At 43.5% G+C, this 25,108-nt stretch overlaps 1 protein-coding gene across 1 annotated transcript in view; it reads right to left on the bottom strand.

Annotated features, from left to right (window-relative positions):
* PAPPA (pappalysin 1) overlaps positions 1-25,108 on the bottom strand; it is a 247,108-nt gene that overhangs the window by 148,999 nt on the left and 73,001 nt on the right. Inside the window, exons 6-7 of the mRNA XM_060270600.2 lie at positions 16,307-16,428; positions 9,886-10,393 (exon numbers count right to left, since the gene is read on the bottom strand). Of these exons, the coding sequence (XP_060126583.1) occupies positions 9,886-10,393; positions 16,307-16,428 (630 nt within the window). The remainder of the gene's footprint in view (positions 1-9,885; positions 10,394-16,306; positions 16,429-25,108) is intronic.

The raw sequence follows: 25,108 nt of genomic DNA, 5'->3' as shown, positions 1-25,108 counted from the left end.
GAATTCCTGACATAACTTTTTCAGTAGACTTCCATCATCTAATCATTCCACTTGACCTGGCCATCTTAACCTTTCTGGCACAATTAATAGACCTGATTTTGTTAACATCCATCCAGTGCACACTCAGCCAAAGCGAGCACCCCAGAGATGGGGCTTAAAAACAGGTTCTAAGATTCAGTTCCGATTTTTTTGTTTTTCTAATGAGCATGTACCACCAGATTTACAGATTAGCATCTCTTGCAGGCTTGTGATCAGTGACAGAGTGCCATTACTTCTTTACATGACAAAAGGAAACGCGCTGGTCTGTGGGATCCAAGCATGCGATCTGCTGTTTGTGGAATTCCTCCAGGAAAGCTGAAAGCTCAGTAACAGAGCACATGCATTGCATGCAAGAAGGTCTGAAATGTCAGAGAGCACCTGCTTTACATTGCAGCCATGGGAAAATCAGTAATTCCCAGTGCACATCCACACAAAGAAGCAAGAGGCAGTTCAAGGACACATTCCAGCCAGCCAAAAACACTCAAGGAGCAGTGTTAGGTGAAGTCTGGAAAGGAGGGAAAGAGTCCTAAGGGCCAGATAGAGAGGCTTGGAGGGCCACATTAATCCTCCAGGCCTGAGGTTTCCCACCCACCTCAAGTCTTCACAATGCCTAGGAGATACCCAATATGAAATGTTCTTATCTCCTCCCAGTCTTATGCAAGGATGGTATAATCCAGGTGTCTGTGTAGAGGAACAAATTGTAGTTTGTCAGAGGGGGAAAGAGAAGTGAGACAGAGTCACATTTCAGCTCTGTAAGCTAGCAGCATTCTGGGGTGCTGGCTGGCACTTTCTAGTGTTCTGATGTGGAAGCCATGGACTCTTGTGCCTCCATCGACACTCACAACACTCACATAGCTGTATATTTGTAAATAAAAATCAGCGGCCCTCCAGACTGTTTTTGTTTGTTTGTTTGTTTGTTTGCAACATGTCATTGATGCAATAATGATACATTTGTGGTGGCTTCATACTGGACCATCCACATGTCATTCTGCTTCATTTGTTGTCCTGTGACTTCCCCAGTATTCCCACACTATCACTGTCAAGAGGGGCACTATTGCAACAAAAGTGGGACAACCCCGTGCCCTGAAATATTTGTAGTACAAAATGTTACAGGATTTCATCTGGAAGTTATGGGACACACATGAGTGAAGCAGAATGTCCTCCTCAAAACTTTTGCAAACACCAGAAGCATGGAAAGCAGGGGGGTGTCTAACCACAGTGGCACCCTTGCAAAGGAAAGCATACCCACGTTCATGCTGTGCTGTTTGGAGAATCTCACTCATATTATTGTTAACAATGAACAAGTGTTGCTCCATTCTTTTCTGTGTCTGGGGGAAATGTCATTGCAGGGTCAAAGTTGCATTCAATTTTGCGTTCAAGCGTCCAAATCTGCATCAGAGACTCTCGGCACAGGGAGAGTACAGTGCTTTTCTCCCTCTGCTTACCAACAAAAATCCAAAATACACTAAAATGCCACACATTAAAAACTTCCCTGAACAGGGCTGCCCCTTTCTCTAACAGAGAGCAGTGGAGGCTGGTCTACTAGGGCAAATTGCCTCACCAACCTCAGATGGCCTGCAGCCAGTCCCCACTTGCCTGCCCTCTTCCTTCCAACCAAGACTGATACACTGTTAGTGGGTGGTTCCCTCGACCAGTTGGGTGGGAGGTTGCCTGCGCTTGATGGGGTTAGACTCTCTCTAAAGGAGTGGGTACGTAGCTTGGGGGTACTCCTGGATCCTTTGCTGTTGCTTGAGGTTCAGGTGGCCTCAGTGGCCCGGAGTGCCTTCCATCAGCTTTGGCTGGTGGCCCAGCTCCACCCCTATCTGGACAGGAATAGCCTAACTACTGTTGTCTATGCTCTGGTAACCTCAAGGTTGGATTACTGCAGCATGTTATATGTAGGGCTGCCTCTGAAGATGGTTCAGGGGCTTTAGCTGGTGCAGAATTTGACAGCCAGGCTGCTCACTGGGACAAGATGGTTTGAGCATATTATTACACTGTTCCTGGCCTGACTGCACTGGCTGCCAATTAGTTTATGGGCCCAATTCAAGGTGCTGGTTTTGACCTACTGTATAAAGCTTTAAATGGCTCAGGACCACAATACCTCAAGGACCACCTCTCACCCAGACTCTGTGTTCATCATCTGAGGCCCTTCTTTGTGTGCCTCCTCCATGAGACGTCTGGAGGGTGATAACACAAGAAGCGCATTTTCTATACTGACTTCTGTACTAGCTTTCCCTGCTATCCCTTTGGAGGTTCGACTGGTATATATTTTAGGTGCTAGGCAAATAGGTTCCTCTTCAACCAGGCCTTTGGCTGATTAATATTCTGCAGCTTTTTAATATGTACCTGTGTGAAGCGGAGGTTATTGTTTAACTGTTTTAATTATTTACTTGTGTTTTTATCTTGTATTTTATTCTGTGAACTGCCCTAAGACCTTATGATGAAAGGCGGTATATAAATTTAATAAATAAATAAACTAGTTGGCTCCGCCTGCCATTGGATCTGGCTCCACCTGTTATTGACCTCTCTGCCTTCTGACCTACCAGTCTCAGTGGGCACCAGCCACCAGGGACAGAGAGCACAGCAGTAGCCAAAATGCACTCTCAGCCAAGCCCATTGCGTTCCTGTCCCTGCTTTAGTTGTATGAGCCTGCTTCAAAGTTAAGGGCATAAGCTAGTTGGTGGTTTAATATCTATATCCCCTGTCTTTTAATGGGCTTTTGGAACACTGACTTAGGGGATAATGATTGTTCTGACTTCCACATAAATGGGTTACCGGAAAGGTCTCCTTTATTGCTGGGCATCTGTTGATGGGGAATTTGAGCAATCCACAAATAACAAAATGCCAACAGCTCTTCCTTCTTTTTGAAATCTTTCCAATGGCTCCTTAAATCAAGGCTCTGTTGCGTTACTAGCACCTCCCTCAAACACACAAACTGGTACAGTACTTCTAAGTTTTAATCAGGTAAGCAGGGTGATGAACCAAGTAAAGCTTCAATGCAGATTAAAATGTGCCTCCCAATCAACCAATGTGGCAAGGCAACATGCAAAGGATTCTGGGATTCATAATTTGGGAAGAACTTTTTCACTTGTGGGCACATAATGCACAATGCCTGTGAAACATATTACCAGCAAGGAGGATGTGCTATTTGCCTCTGCCACGCTGACTCCCTCAAGAACTAAATTTAATATTGGGGGGGGGTGAGGCAGGTCCCCCATCCTTGATTTAACATCTCTGGCTTTTTCCTTTAAAATAACAGTATGTGTGTGGCTGTTGGGAGTGGGGTTTTCAGCAGCAATGGGTCAGCAATGGGTGAATAGACAATATGCGGGGGATGGAATAATCTGCCAATTTTGGATTATCTCAGTTTCTCACTTTTCAAATCTTAAATTCAGTTCTCTACATTTCCGGAGCAGTTTGTTAGTGCTTTTTGTTTAAGTCCAGGAAACTCACCAGCATTTTAGCGTGAATGTCTCCTAATGTACACATTTTTGTATGCAATGTACACATTTTTGAAACATGATCTTATATTGCATTTTTGTAAGTGACTTTCACAAATGCATCCATTTCTATGCCCACATTATCCTAGTAGATGCATTTCTGTACACACCAGATGGCTGAAAAACTGCATTGCAAAACTGCAAAAAGTGCAAATTTCAAAGGATGGTATTATTTCTAATTAGGTAGGTTTAAATGTTACTCATACTCAGAGTTAGACACATTAGCATTAATGTACGTGAGAAACTTAGGTTTATTGGCTTCAATGATTTTAACAGGCCAGGCTCAAGAATCTTGTGCAAATTCATAAAGCCCTAAACAACTGGTGTCCGAAGTACCTTAAGGACTATCTGATCACTATCTGGCACCACAATTCAGTCACTGGAATCCTCTGATGGGGCATTTCTGTTGGTTCCCCATATCCAAGGTCAGCCTTTACTAGGAGACAAGTCTTTATTGTGGCAGGCCCTGCCCTGTGGAACTTCCTGCCAGTAGAATTACTGCATTAGTCATCTCTTTTATTTTAGATGTCTTTTAAAAATTGTTCTGTTCAGACATGCCTTTGCAATGTTATTCTTTCTTTTTCTACCAACCAGTCTTTATTGATGTTTCTATTTATGTTAATGTACAGTATTGATGTTGCACTAATGTACTAATGTACTACTGTAGTATAGGATGTGATTCCTGCATTAAAAGACTAGATGACTCTTGCGGTCCCTTCTAATTATACAATTCTATGATTCTATGATATTTTAATATTGTACACAACCTTGTTATATGGTCTCGCCCCCCCCCCCCACCAAAAACACACGTCCACCATTTAAGTATATAAATACTCTGAGAATAGCTTATTTGGGTAAGGCCAGTAGCAGTTGTGGATTTCCAAGGAGGATCTTCTGTTTTCCCACTGGTCCTTTAAAGTGTATCAAAAACAAAACACTTCTTACAATCCCTGAATGAGGGAAGGGTGATTCCAGGACACATGAATTAGGGACACCCCCCTCACCTCTTTACTGTACGAATAGGTCTGTTTTTGTATTCTCCTATCCCTCTCCCTCTCCCCCCCCTCTCTCTGGTGTGTGTGTGTGTGTGTGTGTGTGTGTGTGTGTGTGTGTGTGTTTAAAACAAAATGCCAAAAGGCTGTGAGAGGCTTGACTTGGATAATGCAGGGAATCCTTGTCTGAATCAGAAGTCTAGGCTCTGCTTGTGTTGGAGGTGCAGGGTAATATTGCAGGATGCAGTAAACAAAGGAAAGACGTCAAAATTCAGGCGGCTATTCTGCTCTCCTGTTATTTCAGCTGCATTTTCACTTATTTGGACAAGGCTAGAGAGGCGACAGGTGCAAAAGACACACAATAATCTCTCTGCCCCTGCAACCCAGACAAATGCATACTCCACCCCTCTTTTCACTATGAAGTTTATTTAAAAGGCAAGAGTGCCAAAGAACATTTGGATCCCACAAGAGGAGCAGCTAACTAACACAACCATGTCTGGATTTTACAGTCTCCTGTGAATGATGGACAGGAGGGCAAAACAGGCCACATGCAGCCATGATCTCTGTGGAAAGCAACAGGGCTGTGGGGTTGACTGGGATCTCAGGGGCCAGCTATGCATTTGGATGTGGAGACTATGGTGTTAGTTTCCTGCAACAGTGCCAGTTGCACAGATCAAAGCAGGGTAGTGGGCACATATGGGGTAAGGCAACCCCACAGGTCAACTGGTCCCAGATGAGTCTGGGAAGCCCACAAGCCCATTGATCACCCATGATCACCTATGATTTTTCCTAGTTCCCTTTTGATGCTGTCCCAGTTGGTGACGCTTTGCAAATCTTGTGGCAGCAAATCCCAGCATTTAGTTATGAGCTGTGTAGTGGTGCCTGTTGGGACTGGTAGGGGCAGAAGGCAGAGAGACCAAACATTAGGAATACAAAGAAAGCTGGCTCAGTTTTGTCTACCCTGGCTGGCACTGGCTGTCCCAGACATCCCTTGAGAAGCTGGGGATTGAGCCTGGTACCTTCCACATGCAAAGCAAGTGCTCTGTTGCTGAGCAAAAGCCTTTCAGATAAGCCAGAGCCAATGAAAGCAAGGGCCAACTAAATTTAGTTTTGCTATTCTCTTTAAGGGGAATAATGAAGAGGAAGCCGGCAGCCAGTGCCACCCTCTGGACTGGCTGGAAAAAAGAAGGCAGGCAGGCAGGTGATGAGTAGCTGAGGGAAGACCAAGGTTTGCCAGGCAGAGCGGCATTTGCCCATTCACTGTGTCAAGAACCATGCACTGTGTGAAGAATGAACTATTGGTGACAGAGGGAGAAAGTCACACTAACAACATTTTAAGAAGGTTCTTGTCCCCCCAGTTAGCAGGGCTGGGAAATAGGGAAGGTCCAGGGTGACCTGTCCATTAGGTGAGGTGAAGCCATTTGCTTCAGGGGGCAGATCCAAGTGCCTCTCCCCTGCCAGGACTTCACCCACACTGCCAACACAGCCCTGTTGCCCTTGCCACTGTCGTGGTGGTAGCAGAGGCGCAGCTGCAGGTGAGGGTACAGTTGCATTGACAGGTCTGGAAGCAGCATAGGCCTGGCAGCAGGGGCAGGGAGGGATTGGGGACCCAGATCAGTGGGGGTAGGCAGCGTTGGGGAGGGGCATTGGGGTGTTTTGTCTACAGTGCCAAAACATCTTGAGCCTCCCTTGTGGGTGGTGATTTACCAAGGTTAGAGATCAGAAAAGAAGGAACATCTGCTCTACCTTGGGAGGGACAGTGCTGCATGTAGGAAGTTAAATAAGTTGTCACTTCCAAATGGATGCTCCACAATGTTTCCCTTGGGAGGGACTTTGTGTCTTGACTTACTCTCCACTGTTACCATCACATTTGCAACTAGCCTCAACCCCCCCCCCCCAAAAAAAACCCCAACAACAACTCACAGCAACCAATGGATCAACACATTGCACTCTGATCCAGACACAAATCAAGATCTGCAGGACTTGTTCTAGGTCAAGGGATGAGTAGGGTTGCCTGAGTGAAGCGAGGGATGGAGAACATGGGGGAGCAGTCTTACAGTGAGTCAGACCATTGGGTCCATGTAGCTCTGGTCTACGTTGACTGGCAGCAACTCTCCAAGGGTTTCAAACAAGGAGACTTCAGGCCTGACCTGGAGATGCTGTGGGCACGAGCCCAGGACCTTTTGCATGCAAAGCAGATGCTCTACCTATGCATTAAAGCCCTTTCTCTAAGAAGAAGCTGTCTTATACTGAATCAGACCCATTGGTCCATCTAACAAAGTATTGAATCTACTGAGTAGCAGTCGCTCTTCTGGGTTTCAGATGTGTGTGTGTGTGTGTGTGGGGTAATCACAGCCCTACATGGGAGATGCTGAGGACTGAGGGACTTTCCACATAGAAATATGTTCTGCCAAAAAAGAGAGAATGGGGAGGCAGGTGGTGGAAAGGGAGAGGCCAAAAGGAGAGAACGGATGGCAAAAAGTGTGGTGGTGGCAAGATAGAGGGGGAGAAAAGAGAGAAGATGGTGGCAGAGGGGGAAGAATGGGATGACTCTGTTCCCACCCACCACCCATATGTGGCCTCCAAGAAAGTTTCCCCAAGGGAACGTGACCCCCAACAGGAAAAAAGGTTCCTCACACTAGAATAGACAGCGTTGGATACAATGGTTCTGGTGGCCCAGCCTCATATAAGACATCATCTTATGTTCCTAAGAAAAGAAGCAGCGCTAAGATCTCCTCAAAGCTCTGTGTTTCATCTTGGGTGGGGCTGCATGCCATTCAATTTACTTTAATCCCCAGCCCCCAGCAGGTGGACCTGGCAGCCACATCTGAATGCTTGAGAGTCAGAATGTTACTCTGGCTAGCAGGGCTTCGGGGGGGGGGGGGACGGGGCAATGACAAGAAGAAGACAGACTGACAGATTCTGGAGATGGATGAGTGGGAAGGAATGTAATAGCAAGAGGCAGCTGTGGGGATGAGCTCCAGCAAATTGACCACATTCAGTGGAGATTGGAGATCATGCTTCTTTTTGCCCAAAGCAGGGGGTCATGTTATCTCAAGCCTCTGTGCACAGAGGTTTGACCCAGAGCCAAATGCAAGTCAGCAAGAGGCAGACTTGACTGTGGCCTCTCCAAGGGCGCTTTGCTCCAACCTTTCAATGCTGGCTTGCAGCTGCAAACCACACAGCAATGAGCCATGCCACTGGCTGAAGGGCACACAGCTGAAATTTGGTGTACTTCAGATCTTGGTTCAGTAACCCCTGATGGATTTAACATGAAAGCGGCCTTTGCGGCATAGGGTACTTCCAGACTTTTGCAATTTATGGGTGGGATTCAATCACATACCAGCAAGTACAGGTTGCTCAGTTGGTTTGGCAGTCCTGCGCAACAACTCCACTCCCCCCACCCAATGTGTGTGTGTGTGTGTATGTACTTTTGGCAATAAGGAAAGTGTCAGGAAAATGTACTTTAAAGGTGGCGGTGGGATGATTACTTAGCAGAAAGTCATATAATAATACAGTATTGGAAAACAGCTAGCAACTTAACTCTAAAGGCACTGTGGAATAGAATATGCAGAAACCAATGAAGCAAGGCTCAGAATGCAAAGACCAAAGATGATTTTGAAACTGTATTACATGTGTTTATTCAGTACACTGGAAAGGAAAATGTTGCCCTCTCACCCATGGCTCACTCTGGGACAATATGTTAAGACAGAGCAGAAGACACCTAACTGTTGTGATCAGTTCAAAACTGCTTACAAACTCATTGTTTGACTGCATCTCCATGTAATGTTTCTTTGGGGTGGGGGCCTATGGAGATTGCTTGTCGTATGTATTTTTAGAAACTGAGACATAAAAAAGTTTTTGGTTTTTTTATTTATTTTAAAAAAGACATATAACCTCCCCACAAAAAAATCAGAATGAATGCTCAGTAATAGTCTTCTAATGTCCCTTCAAAATTTGCACAAACAAATCAGGACAAATGCTCACCAAACAGGCCATCTGGAGAAGGGCCTGATGGACATGCTCTCCTGCCTCAGATTTTATCCCAAAACACAGAACCTGACACACTCTGTACAAGCATACTCATTTCCTCCCCTAAAGGAAACTACTGGGGGGGGGCGTGGTGTGACGGTGGGCTGCGAATTTGGTTGGAGGAATAGCTTTTGGAGAGGGAGGTTTAATCCTTCTCCCTGTTGACATTGTAGGAAATGTATAGATGTTGGTATGTACTATCAGGGAAATTGTAGATAGGACAAGGAGAAATTTTAACTGTTCCAGTGCCTCTGCACCAATAAAATTTGGGTATAACCCTATGGCATCATTAATGTCCAAGATCCTCACTGGATCAGCCCTACTTCACAGCTTAGATTAAACCATACTTGTTTATTGAAGATATGTCTACCCTGTCCTTCAAAAAGGTCCTCAGAATGCCATTCTTCATTGCCTCTCTTGATGCAAGTCACATGGCATTCTTCAAGCAGAAAACTGGCTTGCAATTATTTCCATAATACAGTGGTACCTCTGGTTAAGAACTTAATTCGTTTCGGAGGTCCGTTCTTAACCTGAATCTGTTCTTAACCTGAGGTACCACTTTAGCTAATGGGGCCTCCTGCTGCCGCCGCACCGCCAGAGCATGAATTCTTTTTCTCATCCTGAAGCAAAGTTCTTAACCTGAGGTACTATTTCTGGGTTAGCGGAGTTTGTAACCTGAAGTGTTTGTAACCTGAGGTACCACTGTATATTCCAGTGGTGGGAAAGCCGCTTTTTTTTTTTTAGCCTGAGAGCCAAATTCCCTTTTGGTCAGTGGCAGACGGGGGACAGAAGCGAAAGTGGATGGAACAAGGAATGTAAATTCTACCTTTGCACAGAAGGCTAGTTCTTACACACACTCATGTTATCTTCCATTCAAATGGGGGGGGGGAATTCTGAGGGTCACATAGGGATGCCTGGTGGAGTACATTTCACTGCTTATAATAATACAACTCATTTCTCAAAGTGTGCCTCCTTACATAGCTAAACCAACATCATTTGTGCAGAGGAGGGAAGTGTCAGCAGGTTTGGGGGGGTCAGAAGGTTTGCTGAAGCACGAAAAAATAACATTGTAAATGAAGGGGGTGGAATCCAAACAAGGACTGGGGGAGCAAAAAAAAGATGGGAGGTGGAATTCATGGAGTATCCTAGAACAGGGCATGTCTAGGTGGGTGGGACACTGAACAGGAGTGCGGTAACATTTTGTTGCAGGTCCTGCTTGTGGTGACCACAATCACACACTTCTAAAGTGTTCTCAGATCAAAGCTTTGTGCCAACAGATAAAATCAAGAGCTGTTTGCCATTGAGCTATCAGTACTTACGTGTCCATGAATTTCCGGCTGAGGTCTGAGATGATGAGTGGAGAGCCCTTCTGAAAGGGAGGGTCCCGGGCTACTTTGTACCAGATAGGTCGGCAGTTTGCACACTGCCTGCTCTGTGGGACCGAGCTCATCATGGCAGCATCAATCTCCAGCTGTTCATCCAAAGTGTAGATTTGGATGCCACAAACTTCTTCATTCACCTTCTTGGAGTCCAGCTTGATGGTCATGGGGACATCACAGAAGAAGTTCTGAGGGCCAAGGGATATATTCCGCCCACTGACCATTAAGAGTTTGATGTCATTCACCGCTTCGCTGAAATGCCAGTCATCAGAGACATAGGTCACCCATATGGTCAGAGACTCTGGGATTACCGGGTACTGAAACTCTAGCTCCAGGTAGCAGCCCTGGGGTTCAGGACAGGCAGGAGGGATGGTTTGCTTGATGACTGCTGAATTGGGGCTCCAAGTTCTAACACTGGCCTTGCACGGCTGTTCCACATCAGGGGGACCTTGAAAGCATAAAGAAAAAGTAAAGTTGAAGACAATGCCTCAACACTGCACTGGTCTTGTAAAACTGGAAACCTGAAATTTCAGTTTCCACAATGTAATTTATATTCTGTATAAAGAAGAATTTCCATAGGACACTGATGGGCCACAAGCTTCTTTTCCTTTGCCCATCAGTTTCCTTAGATAACCTCAAATATTGTGTTATTGCACTGGGGGGGGGGGGAATCTCTCTATCCACTAGGAAAGGAGAAGCCAGTCAATTTCCGTTTTTCCTCAAATTCTCATATTTCCAAACCTCAGTTCAGTTCTCCTCATTTCTGGATCAGTTTGCAAGAAAAAGTCATTGTGAAAATTCATCAGCATTTTAGTGTGAATTTCTCTTAATATATGCTTTTCTGCATGCAGAATATAATTTATTACCAGTATGTATGCTATTTTTGCTAAACTGTACTTATTATTATTATTATTAAATTTATTATCTGCCCTTCATCCTAAGGTCCCAGGGCAGGTTACAAATTTAAAACATTAGAACAACAGAAACAGTTTAAAAAAATTTATAATTACAGAAATAAAGTTGGCCCAGTGCAAAGGCTAGTTGCCTTTCTCTTAGGAGGTTTTGTACTGAAACGCGAACTGAACTAAATTTCTCCTCTAACCCAATTCATTTTCATATCTGTTTTTCAGTAACACCGCCTGAGGTCCTTCTCCATGTGCCCCCTCCACGAGGAGTCTGGAGGGTGGCAACACAATAACAAGTCTTTCCTGTGGTAGCTCCCTGTAGGTGAAATGCTCTCCCCAGGGGGGCTCACCGGGTGCCTTTGTTACATATCTTTAATAATAATAATAATAATAATAATAATAATAATAATAATAATAGGCACATGGAAGAAATGTTCCTCTATAACCAGGCCTTTGTCTGATGAAACCATCATTGGTCTTTAGAACTGGTGGGGAGTTTATTGTAAACATTCTTTGACTGGAGAATTGTTTTGCTAAATTTGGAGAAATGTGGGTTTCAAAGGGTGACTTTGGTGTGTCAGTTCACATACTGTTATGGGAAGAGCAAATTAGGGAGTAACTAAACAAAATTTCGCCCCCACCCCCCTGTTCACTTTTCCCACGACCATGCATGATTTTTCATAGATTACCCTGATGTGTCCCTCACCCTTCCATCATTTCTTTCCCCTGCCCGCCCAAAGCTAGAAAGACTGGAGTGCAATAAGAAAATGCAACAGAAGGTAGCAAAGGATGGTAACAAGCAGATAAAAACAACATTAAACTGAAACAAGTGGAAAAGGACAATGCAGCCAAACACAACAGTGTAAAGAAAATGTTATCTTCTCCCATTTGCTTTGCTTTTATTTTTGCAAAATATGAATGAGGCAGTGAAGGCTTGGTCACAAAGAGATAGCATGCAACAGTGACTCGATTTATTTGGAGCAGGATCACTCTTCCTTGTGAAGGCTCATGCCACGACAAACTACTTAGACCTATTCCTCACTGAAAAGGCCTGTCTGTGTTTGGGGCTGTACCACATCTCCAGTGCCACAGATGGTGAATGGTGTGGTCATGTGGATGTTGTTGGACTCCAGCTCCCATCAGCTCTAGACAGTATGGGATGATGGGAATTGCAGCCCAACAACATCCAGAGGGCCACAGATCTGCCAAGTGTTCTGCCTCCCACTGTGGGAGAAAGAAAGAAATCCATTACAGGGTTTCCTGTTTCCAGTGTGCCAGGTATGGAGTCTCTCTCAATACCCTGGGAGAGAGAGAGATGGAGATAATCAGATAATGATGGGGGGATTTCATTATCTGCATTCCTCTTTGGTTGGAAGAGGAACCAGGCTCTCACCTGCAGTTTGCCTGGCGGTCTGGCACTTGCTTCCCCATGGAACGCAAGGGCCGGCAAAGGCATTGAGTGCACGGAGCACTCCAGGTGCCATGACCCCCTCCCTGATCCTGTTCCTGGAAGCACAGGTTATCCTGTTAATTGGACCTAACTGGAGTAAACTACAGGCACGTGCCAGAAATGAGAAGATAAGAAACTGCAAAAACAACCCAGCTACAAAGATGTAAAGGTTTGGATTGAGAGCAGATTTCATTTGGTGAAAGAGACAGTGGGGGGGGGAAGGTAACAACAGTAGCACACGCATGTACACACACACACCTTGAATGCAAGTTTTATTTAAAAATATCTGCACAAGTGAGGATGAAAGAAATTGGAATATAACATGGAATTTAACCAAAATGGAACTGCATGTTACAGGTAGGTAGCCGTGTTGGTCCGAGTCGAAACAACTGCATGTGTGAGAGAAAGGAACTGAGAGGGAAGGGGGGAAGAAATGCTATGCTTTGAAAATATAGAGCAATATCTTCCCTAACCTTCATTATCCGCAAAGGAATATGTTTGAGATAAGGATAAATGGCCATAAATCAGCAGCAGGGAGGAAAGAAGTCCACCAGCTGCGAGAATAGAAGTTTTTGGATTAACTATCTGCAGTCCGGATTCAAACTGTTCTTCCTAGGCTGGAAAAATGGCAAAGACAGCTTGCTTACTGGAAGCCGAATCACTGGATGAAGCAATGCAATGACTTTTGGAAACTGTGAAATAACAGCTTCTCAATAACAGCTTCTCCTAAGACATGACGGGAACCATCAACAGTTGCAGGAATAAAGGATACACCACCATATATGGATGGGAAAACATCATGGGGAAAATTGTCACATGCAGGAAAGAATAAGTTCCTCACTTAAAACTTTATAAATTGCCTATTATACCAACACAAATAGAAATCACAAATATCTGGAATGGAATGAAAATTATTAAAATTTTGGAACGCAGAAAAAATATAGAAGAATGAACTCATCAGCTATAGCATGCGAGGGGGGCCAGTTTAATTAAATTGCATAATTTGACATTTGAATAATTGACATTAATAATTGTATTAATTGAATAAAATTGATATTTTTATAATGAAGCTGTTATTTGGACAATCAATAATAATAATTATTTTTAAAGAAATCCATTACAACAAGGTAGGGAGGGAGGTAATTTTGATTCTGTTTGCATTTTATTTTTTTAAAACCCACTATTTCACCCTTTCCAAAACCATACATGAACTGAAAAGCAGGTAGTCTTCATAGCTCCCTGAATGGTGTGATGTGGTTCCCACACAAAGTAATAAGCATAAAAATGAGTACATATAGGGAAAGTGTACCTAAAACTGCATATATTAGTGAAAATAACATAAAATAATATAGTTGCTTTTATCTTATTTTCTTTTTAAATTTATTTATTATTTATGCATTTTCCAGTTTTCATGTTTACACAACGTATTTCACCATACAACATAATTTCTATACTGACTTCCCAACCTAACCTTCCGTGGTGTTCTTGGTATTCCTAGCTAAGCTGCATATCAGTTTTTTATTCCACTCTACTGTTCCCCTTGTTGCCCCGCCTTGTTTTTAGCAGTTCTTCATAAGATCACCCCTACTTGTAGATTGATTTCAGTATTTGTTTAAGTATTCCCCGAAATAGTCCCATTTGCCCTTTGTCTTTTTTCATCTTGATCTTTTATTTTGGCTGTTAAGTTGGAAAGTTCAGAAAATTTTAACAATTTATCCAGCCACTAGCTGACCCGGCCACACATTGCTGTGGGGTTTATTTTTTTTGGGGGGGGGGGAAGGCACTGTGGGTTAAACCACTGAGCCTAGGGCTTGCTGATCAGAAGGTCAGCGGTTTGAATCCCTGTGACAAGGTGAGCTCCCGTTGCTTGGTCCCAGCTCCTGCCAACCTAGCAGTTCGAAAGCATGTCAAAATGCAAGTAGATAAATAGGAACCACTACAGCAGGAAGGTAAACAGCGTTTCCGTGTGCTGCTCTGGTTTGCCAGAAGTGGCTTTGTCATGCTGGCCACATGACCTGGAAGCTATACGCCGGCTCCCTCAGCCAATAATGTGAGATGAGCGCGCAACCCCAGAGTCGGTCACGACTGGACCTAATGGTCAGGGGTCCCTTTACCTTTACCTTTTATTGATGTCATTTGTGTTTTGATTGGTAATGGTTGCATAACTTGTTTTTGGTTAGTGTTTTGATGTAATATGCTTTTCCGGATGTATGAACTTTGTCCTTGGATTTGTTGTTTTAATTATTTTTGTTTTCTTATGGTTGTTTGCTGTGCCTGACTCAGGGTCCTTGTTTCCCAGGAAAGGGGGAGGATGTGTCTGTTCCCCCCGGACTATGTGTTTTACAGTCATACCTCGGTTTAAGTATGCGTCGGTTTGAGTACTTTCAGTTTAAGTACTCCGCGGACCTGTATGGAACGGATTAATCCACTTTCCATTACAGTGGTACCTCTACCTACGGAATAACTCTACTTACGAATGTTTCTACTTACGAATGGAGCTCCGCCCGCCATCTTGGATGCAGTTTAGATAGGATTTTTTTCTACTTACGAATTTTTAGATAGGGTTACTTCGACTTACGAATTTTTTCTCCCAATGCATTCCTATGGGATTCGACTTACAATTTTTTTTCGACATACGAATGTGCGTTCGAAATGCATTAAATTTGTAAGTAGAGGTACCACTGTACTTTCAATGGGAAAGTATGCTTCAGGTTATGTACGGACTTCCAGAACCAATTACACTCATACTTCGGGGTAAGTACGCTTCAGGTTGAGTACTCTGCGGACCCGTCTGGAAAGGATTAATCCACTTTCCATTAATTTCAATGGGAAAGTTCGCTTCAGGTTAAGTACGCTTCAGGTTAAGTACAGACTTCCGGAACCAATTGTGTACTTAAATCGAGGTACCACTGTATAGAGTTTAGATATTAATTTTGGATTGCTTTCCAATATTCCTTTCTTAAATTCTGAACCCCCTTCCAGAAAGCCATTTTCTTTGTATTTCCTAAAGAAAGTAGTTGAAAGTATTGGAACCAGTCTGAGACCCAATTTTGTACCTCTTCTCTTCTCTTTAATCCTAAACTGCCCTCTCTCTGCTCAACGAGGTCCTTTTATGTGCCCCAGATCGTGTTCATGTTTGGTTTTTTATTGCCACTGCTTGATGGGGGATATCCAGCAATGTGCTCTTTGTTTTTCCCCAGACACTGTAGAAGCTCTTTCTGATCATGTGATTGTGAAATCCCTTGTGGGCCTTGGCTTTGTCATAATATACATAGGTGTGCCTCGCGTTATTTGCCGAGGGAGCCGGCGTACAGCTTCTGGGTCATGTGCAGCATGACTAAGCCGCTTCTGGCGAACCAGAACAGCGCACGGAAATACCGTTTACCTTCCCACCGGAGTGGTCCCTATTTATTTCCTTGCACTTTGACGTGCTTTCGAACTGCTAGGTTGGCAGGAGCTGGAACCGAACAATGGGAGCTCACCCCGTCGCGGGGATTCAAACCGCCAACCAGTAAAAGTGTGAGATGAAATTTTGGCACACCTTGAATATTATTTAGCAATGGGCAATACACACACACAACCCTGTATTTCAGTTTGGACATAGAAATGATTTGTAAGTTATGCGTGTGGAGAGTACCCTTCCTTCCCCCCACCCCTGAGAACTTTACATTCATACTGTTGGTTGCGCTATATTAAATTGAATTAAGAATCTTGCTGAGAGTCCTGGACACTAATCTTGGCTCAAACAAAACTAAGTAAACATCACCACTGCTTCTTATCTGGGCAGCAATGGTCCTTGTCTCATGAGACAGTCAAGCACTATAAGGCAGGCAAATTTGTGCCTCAAACCTGCTAATTATGAATTTGTCTGCTATCATTCGAAGTATATTATTTTTCATTTCTCTTGTTCTCTTGCTTGGTCTTCTCTTCCTGCCTCCTCCACTGTTGTCACAACCACCCTCCACTTTGCTTCTTGCCCATCTCCCCACCCCCAGAGTGAGGTCACCTTCTGCTTCACGGGGACTCCAGTGTCCGGATGGGTCACATGGCATCGGTGATGAGGCTCTGAATGCATACTGCACAAGGATCCTGCCTTCCACGCAGAGATCACAGGCTGATCCCACTTCTCTAGGAGGCCAGGAAATAAGAAAAAGAAAAAGAAAACGCACCAACTTAGTAACAGTTGAATTCAGTGGAATAAAATAGGACAAGATCACAAGTTGAAGACCACTTAATCCTCCCACCTTGCCTCTTGATATGGCACACCAGAGAAAGAGGTGGGAAATATGCAATTTGCCCTTCCATATACATTCATCTGTGCTTCGAATCTAACAAACATTATATCTTGAGAATGACACACACACACACACACACACACACACACCCCAAATTCATTTTGGTAGTGGAGCTGGTGCATAAATGATCTCTCTCTCCCCCCCTCTCCCTCTCCCTCTCCCTCTCCCTCTCCCTCTCCCTCTCTCTCTCTCACACACACCATGCTTGAGAAACTATTATTAACCTTTCTTTGTTTTTTTAAAAAATAATTTTTATTCGATTTTCCAATTAAACAAAACACACATATACACACATATACATACACAAAAATAAAACTTATTAATTACATCATATATTCCTCATCTCAATTCCTTTCGCTCTATCGAGCTATGATTTCCCTCTCTCCCTTCATACGGCTTTATTATTTCACTCTTATCTCGCAGTTCCTCTTGCAAACTCAGTCAAAATTCGTAGGCTTTGTTTCAGTCCTGCAAGTGTCTTTAAACTTCTACAGTTTTTCTCCATATAGTCAATGAATTTACTCCATTCCCTCTGGAACTTTGTCTCTCCCTGGTTTCGGATCCCACAGGTCAACTTTGCCAGTTCAGCATAGTCCATCATTTTTGTCTGCCACTCCTCAATAGTCGGTACATCCTGTGTTTTCCACTTTTGGGCTAATAAACTTCTCGACGCAGTTTTGTATTAACCTTTCTTTGTACGTGGGAATGCGTTTATATGTGTGTATGTGTGTTATGATAGATGATAGCTAGATAGCTAGATAGAGGATAGGTAGAGGATAGAATAGATAGATAGATGATAGATAGATGATAGATAGAGACAAACAGATGATAGAAAGATAGATTAGATAGATGATATAAACACATCCATCCATCCAATGGCATAGTCCACACATTTTCCCACAGAATGGAGTGGGGCCAATTGTTCTTTAGTATTTTACCCACTACCCAAGTTTCTCTGTGTGTACACGTGTGTTTTGGGATTTTGATAAAAGTGCAATTAGGCCTGAAAGGGGTATTTCAACACTGCACATTCCTGGTATTGGGGATGATCTGACCCCAACATTTCATAAAGTCTCACTTAGTAATGCAATTGGCCCTCTATGCTGATGTAGTGGTTGTGATAAGGTGGTCTTAACCATTCAGTATTGTTCCAGTTCATAAACCCAACAGATTGTGGGTCGGCTGAAACAGTAAGGTGACATACTGAGGTCTGGGAGTGCCCTGCTCTGGTGAAGCAGCAGGGCACCTCAAAAGTAGGAGTCTGTGAGGATCCCAGCTCTGACTCTAGGGGCAGTGGCACTGTAAGATCTGTTTGAGGAGACTTCTGACCACCAGCCTTGGAGGGAGGGCTGTATTTAAGTAAGGTGCACTCAGAGTGCACCCACTAAAATTGATGGGCCTAAGTGAGACCCTAATGTTGGGAAAGATGGGGGGAACAAGGAGAAGGGGACGACAGAGGACGAGATGGTTGGACAGTGTTCTTGAAGCTACAAACATGAGTTTGACCAAACTGCGGGAAGCAGTGGAAGACAGGAGTGCCTGGTGTGCTATGATCCATGGGGTCACGAAGAGTCGGACATGACTAAACGACTAAACAACAACAAAGTGAGTTATGTCTATGCATTTCAATGAGTCTGTGTAGGATTAGCACTGGATAAAACTATTAGTGGCCCCTTGGTTAGCAGCCTCAGGCTAAGAGTTGGATATTCAACTCCGAGTCTGGATTGCTGCATGGGGATCATGACAGTGAGACTCTGTTACAATCAGCAGTGAAGGCAATTGTGGATTATGGGAAATGGTCCTGTATCCCTTTATTTTACTATTTATAAAAGTGCCAGTTCTACAGAACTAAGTGGTCAAGTGGGCATGTATGTGGTGAGGTGATCCTCCAGAGCAGGAATAGATAACCTATGGCTTTCTGGATTTTTATTTTTTACTCCGAGTGTTATCTATCTCAGCCAGCATGGCCAATAGATTCCGCATCCCTGCTATAGAGAAAGAACATCAACATCATGTTTTTATAACAGTAAGTTGGAGTCATTGTCAAATATACTGGTATGGTATAGATGTAACACTGATCTAGTAGGACATGTCATGTCATGGAGCTGAAAATTGTTTTGGTTTTTTTTTTGGCCAATTTCTTCAATGTGAGGTCTTAAAAATATGATTTTCGGTGTGAGGAATTCAAAACTGCTATTATTTTTTTGATTGGACATTATTCAGTTTGGTAAGTCTACGTTTAATGAAGAAGCACATGAACTGCTTTAAGGAAAACCAAATAATTTTAATTTTACCTTCTGATAATGTCAGGTAATGCTGAATAATACTGATAAATATATAAAATTAATCTATAATATGACTGCAAGTACTTTGCAATCATTTTAATGATTTCTTTGCAATCTCACACACATTTTACTTACCAAGCAAAACTAAATTATATTAATTTAACCATAATTTCTTTTGAATTCCCAAGTCGTTACAACTATTTAGCACCCTTCATTTTTGGAATGTGAAAGTTGAAAATTTCAAAACACTACATGATCTGGTATGGGTGGAACACTCCTAGTCTCCTGAGCATGGTTTAGAAACTGAGAGTACTCCACGGACCTCCTCACTCTCCTACCTTTCTTATATGCAAATTGTAATGTGCGAATTATCAACAAAATGGCTAGTGTATGGCTCCTTTAAGAAAGCAGCTATGAAGCCAGCTCCCAGGGACCTGATTCAGGGGTGTGGCCTGGCCAGAGAAGTCCCTTACTAATCTCTGCAGACTTCCAGGCCTTATTGTTAAGCATTAACTCAGTGTAACAGCATGCTCCCCACACAGCTGTCCTTGGAATCCAACTCCCTAAAGCCCCAGCCAGCGCAGCCAGACATCACCACCATCATCAAACCTTTATTGGCATCACTTAAAAATAAATAGGCCAGTGAGATCTCATCACCATTTCCAACAGTACAGTCACTTGCCAAAGGGAAGAAGAGGCAACCAATGCGCAACCAGTGCTGAGAGATGATGGGAGCTGTAGTCCAGCAACAACTAGAGAGCTTCTAGTTTCACACCCCTAGTATTATGGTCATGTGTACCTTGGGCAGGGCCCTGAAAAGGACTGCCCTGTAAACCAAGGTTTGCAAGCTTCTTTTAACCCTATGCCTGCACCTCTGGTGCTCGTTAGCTTTCTCAAAAAAATATTACTAAGTTGGAGCCTATCTGATACCAATCCCAGGTAAGTTAGGTTCCCTCCTCTAGAAAGCATAAGTCATACCTTTCCAGACATGCTCTTAAAGAATTGCAAAACAAGTTTTGGTTTCATCAAGCAATTTGCCTCCAAACACACATTCGGAAAGGACACCTCATGCTCATTAAAGGAATTGCCTTTCCATTCAGAGCATAGATACTTGAAGTGGAACTTCAAAAATGAGAGGAATGGGGTATCTTCCACTACTTTAGAAACTCAGGGTCCCTTCCCTATGTGCTAGAGACGCAGGCATTTGCAAGGGAAATTAAAAGCCAGCCAGCCACATGAACATCCAAGAGGGCTTCCCAATCGCCTCCTTAAATCAAGAAGTTTGTACCACACAAATCACTGCCATTGTGGAAGAATTAAAGAGATAGCAATCTCTGGAACTGCGGAAATGACAGCCACCTGGGTGATGGAGAGCGTCTCTCTTGCCCAAATGGGACTCCGCAGTCATGCCCGTCAAAAATATCTGCCTGCATCAGTCCGGTGCATATTGAGTAATTGCAATGGCTGGGGATAACGAGATTAAAAACTGCTTTGATGCAGTCAGGAAACGAATGGGTTGGGGGGGCAGTCTTCTGTTTCTGTTTCTTTTTCATATTTATTTGAATCTAAGAAAATGCCCTTCATTATGACAAGTGGTGTGTGTGTGATGTGAACAGCAACACCATCAGGTCATTTTTTATTCTGTACTTAATGGACCTAAACTCCCACCCCACCCACCAATTCCACCCCATTTACATGGCAACATCTGTGACTCCACATCAAATTTTAGTAAGCCCATCTGGCTGTGCTGAGGACCCTCCTGTTCATTCTGGAACATGGGGCCCTGGGCACCTGCCAGTGCCCCAAACCGCTGCCCTCAGGGCAGTCTCGAGCAGGTTGCGCGCCCTGGTGCTGAGGGGCAGAGATCGCTCCGGCGCCCTCGCAGGGCGCAGCATGGTTTCCATGCGGCTTTGCCACGCGGCACCCTGCCTACTGGCCCGGCGCCCTGGCGCACCGCACCACCGAGGGTCTACCTAGAGCCGTCCCTGGCTGCCCTGATAGAAGTGCAGCATGTGGGGAGGCCTCCATGGGTGTCTCTGCATGCTCAACTTGATAATCTACTACATATAGCAATTATCAAGTCTGCTCCGGTATTTACTTTCAGCCCAAGTTCACATTCATTTTAAGACTCTATCGCATTAGGGCGTGTCATTTAAGGACGATTTTTTTTTTAATTTGCTCAATGAGGGGTTCTAAAAATATGTTATTGCACATGAGGAATCCAAATCTGCAATTATTTTTATGATTGGTTGATGTTTAGCTTGGTAAATTGAGATCTGTTTGAAATACACTAAAAAAAGCCGAAAACTCGCATTTTGAAGCGAAGTTAAAGTTTTTAATCATTTTATACAAGCGAAAATATAAAGAAATTTTGTTTCCAGCTGTAACAACATATCATTACTTTATCTTAGGCACCCTCAAACTGCGGCCCTCCAGATGTTTTGCCTACAACTCCCATGATCCCTAGCTAACAGGACCAATGATCAGGGATGATGGGGATTGTAGTCCAAAACATCTGGAGGGCCGAAGTTTGGGGATGCCTGCTTTATCTTATAACGTCCTATTATAGTAAAAAAAAGAATAATAAATTAACAACTTCAAGGGCTGGTGTCACATGATCATGTATCTGCTGAGGGCCCACATCTGAGTAGGAGAGCCACTGGCAGAAGCCCCCTGGACCATGCTCTTCAAAAGAAGTGTACACTGTTAAAATTTGATTCCTGTAGAATCTAAAGGCCTGCTCTTGATCCTCACAAAGATGGTGTCAGACTTCGAGAAACCATATTCCATGCAGGTCAAGATTTCTGTTCATTTAATGGTTCTGAAGCAAGAGAATATATAGTATTTCCATCCTTCCATCACTGTGATAGAAGGGTTACCATAATGCTTATTATCCATGCTACTATTGAAGGAACTAAAATCTTGTCTTTCTTAAAATGTGGCAATCCTTATCTTAAGATTGGGTGCCTGCCCAACAGCCTTAATCCTACACTATCAGAATGCTGTTTTTGCACCCCCAATTTATCCAATAAGGAAAGACCGTCACTCGACTGAACTTTGGTAGCTCTACTTTACAGTGTATTTTTAACACCTCCAAGTAGTTTATCCAGTCCTCTGCATAGACTTCCTTATCATGTTTATCATCATAGCTATTCTTCAAAGAAAACATGCTTTTCTCCTTCATGGGAATAAAATTCTGTTTGCAAAGGGTGGGAGTGAGCAACAAAAGGACACAATTCTCTGCTGAATATATATGGAATATAGTATAGTATAATAAAATGATGGTGGGTGAGGATCCCAGCTCCTTTGATGACCACACAATTATTCTGGTACCAGAGATACTCTGTAACATATTCAAGCAAGACCCCAGCCCCCAGTCTCCAATGCAACACAGAAGACAATTGCTAGGGCTGGTTAGATGTCCTCATGCCACCCCATTCTGTCTATCTCGGATAGATGAGAAATCTACTTGTCAGAGCATTTCGGCTTTGAAACCCCAACGACCTCAGTGGGTGAACTGGTGGTAGAAAGCAAAAAAAGATATCACATACTGTTGTATAATATTAATATTAATAGTACAGATAACTACAATACATATATAAGAGAACTACAATACAGTGGTACCCCACAAGACGAATGCCTCATGCAACGAAAAACTCTCAAGATGAAAGCGTTTTGCGTTGCGCGAGGCGACTCGCAAGACAAAGTTTCCTATGACCGCGCTTCGCAAGACAAATAGGAATGCATTAACTAAATGGGTAGGATTTACCAAGCAAGACCTCAATATTTACAAGGAACCAAAATAGATTTCAAATTACCTCATCATACCACAACTTTTTAACACCCCTCAAATCAGGATTTTTAAAGATGGAAAATTCAACACGCCCTACTATCGCATACAACACCTGCTTTCCAAGAACATCTGTGCAGCGCCTCACCCCTTGCTACCAGCTCAGTTCATTATAATAATAGAACTGTAGAGTTAGAAGAGATCCTGAAGATCATCTAGTCCAACCCCCTGCAATGCAGGAATCCTCCCCACAGCTGTCCCTGAGTGGGCTCAAAAAATCAACCTTCCGGCTAACAGCCAGAAACACTGACCCATTGTACCACAGAGATTCAGGGCTGTAGAGCATCAGGCCTAGGGGGACAAATGTGGCCTCCAAGCATCTGTATCTAGGCCTCAGAACTCTCTCCAGGTAACACATCTTGCTGGCCCTGCTTTGTACCCCAAGTAGTCTTGTCTGGCTGGAATGTGTCCCTGAATTCTGAGAATTCCCTTCTGGGTAACTTTCCAAGGCCAGTGGTAGATGGGGAGAGATGGAAGCAGGTGGCAACAATGAATGTAATTCTACCTTTGTACAGCAGACTACTTTCTACACACACTTACACATACCTTTCTGAGCAGCATCATGTGAGGGACGTTGCCCGCTACCCCACTCCCTGACTTTGGAAACCTTGCAAGTTGTTGCAGGAGAGGGACCGTGAGCAACATCATGTTTCTAGGACCAGTGTGTCCCTCATTATTTCTGCTCTCGCAAAGAGGTGTAATGTCGTCAGTGCAATCTTGTTCTATTTCTAGTACTGAAATGTTGGTTTTATTGTTATATTGTTATATATTGTTATTAATGTTGTTACATTTCCTCCTTTTTAATTGTGTTAAACCATTTGCTTGTTTTAGTTACAGGTAGGTAGCCGTGTTGGTCTGAGTCGAAACAAAATTAAAAAATTCCTTCAGTAGCACCTTAAAGACCAACTAAGTTTTTATTTTGGTATGAGCTTTCGTGTGCATGCACACTTCTTCAGATACTTCTTCTACATTTGCTTGTTATTAAATTGTTATTGCAATGGTGTTAGCATTGTGATCTATTCCTGCATTCTTTGCCATAGCTGCTTTGAACAAGATTCTTTTCGTGGAAAGGCAGAATGCAAATAAAAAGATTGCAATGGTGATGTCCTCCATCAGGGCAAACAAGAGGCATGACTGGAGTTCTGAGCTGAGCAAAAGAACACCCAAGGAGGGAACGAAGTAGGGCTGGTGTGAGGCAGGGCCTGAGGAGAGTTTGGAGGGCTACATAGAGACAGGGCAGTCTCAAGCAGGTCGCGCGCCCTGGCGCTGAGGGGCAAAGATCGCTCCGGCGCCCCCGCCCTTGCAGGGCGCAGCATGGCTTCCACACAGCTTCGCCGCGCAGTGCCCTGCCTACTGGCCCAGCGCCCTGATGCCCCCCGCGCCACCGGGACTCTACCTAGAGCCGGCCCTGCTTAGAGAGACCATTCCACTGTCTTAGATCGGTGATAAAGTGACAGGAACTGACCAAGGCATCAATTATTATTAATTCTGAAGAATTTCCCTGTTCTGCCTTTAAAATAAAATGAAAATCTCGGTAAGATTTATTTATCCTAGGCTTGAGAAACTGAGAAAATGATGACATAACTACTGGACAATGTCTTCTTAGATATCCACAAGTTATGCCAACTCCATACTACTGAAACCCCAATGGAAGGGTTTGTCAAAGAAATCTAGTGTTGACTTAGGGTATGATCACTGTGTTATGAAATCCTAGATCGAACAGGCCAGCCATTGTGTGTTACTTAAGTACGAACTAGCCAGGGGTTATTAAAAACATACTGATTGAGGTTGAAGACGTATGTCAGAGAGACGTATTTTGTTACATAACAATTAACCTTGTATCAGTATGTTTTTAATAGGCAGATGGAATTTATTTAACATACAATAACTGCTTTATGAAATATAAATTAAATACATATTGCAAGAACTTAATTTACCCTTTTAGAAAGAGAGAGAAGATGGTGGCGGTGGGGAGTAGTGGTGAAGGTAGGAAAAACCAAAGGCCACTTCAGACATAAAGGATTGTATTAAGCTAAGATCCACTCAGAGGAAACCCACTGAAATTAATGTGCCTAGCTTAGTCATATAAATCAATTTCAATGAATCTACTCTAGCACTGGACACAACCCAAGGCCTTTTTCTCATATGAATGATTCCAAGCATTTCCTTGGGGCTATGCAGTTCAATCACAAATACTGCATAGTCCATATAGGAGGGGTTACCAACAGCATCTAGGGGTGCTAGTATGTGCCCCAGTACTGTCTATGCCTCCCACAAAAGGTCTCTAAAAAGGTCACTTAAAAATCCATATCAGCTTTCTCCTGCATTGAACGCCCTCACCACCACTTAGAGATGCCCACATTTTATTGGATGCCGAG

This window comes from Zootoca vivipara, chromosome Z2 (assembly GCF_965207765.1).
Source record: "Zootoca vivipara chromosome Z2, rZooViv2.hap1.1, whole genome shotgun sequence".
NCBI lineage: Eukaryota > Metazoa > Chordata > Lepidosauria > Squamata > Lacertidae > Zootoca > Zootoca vivipara.
Note: the sequence above shows the minus strand (reverse complement) of the source record. Positions and strands in the feature narration are given on the sequence as shown.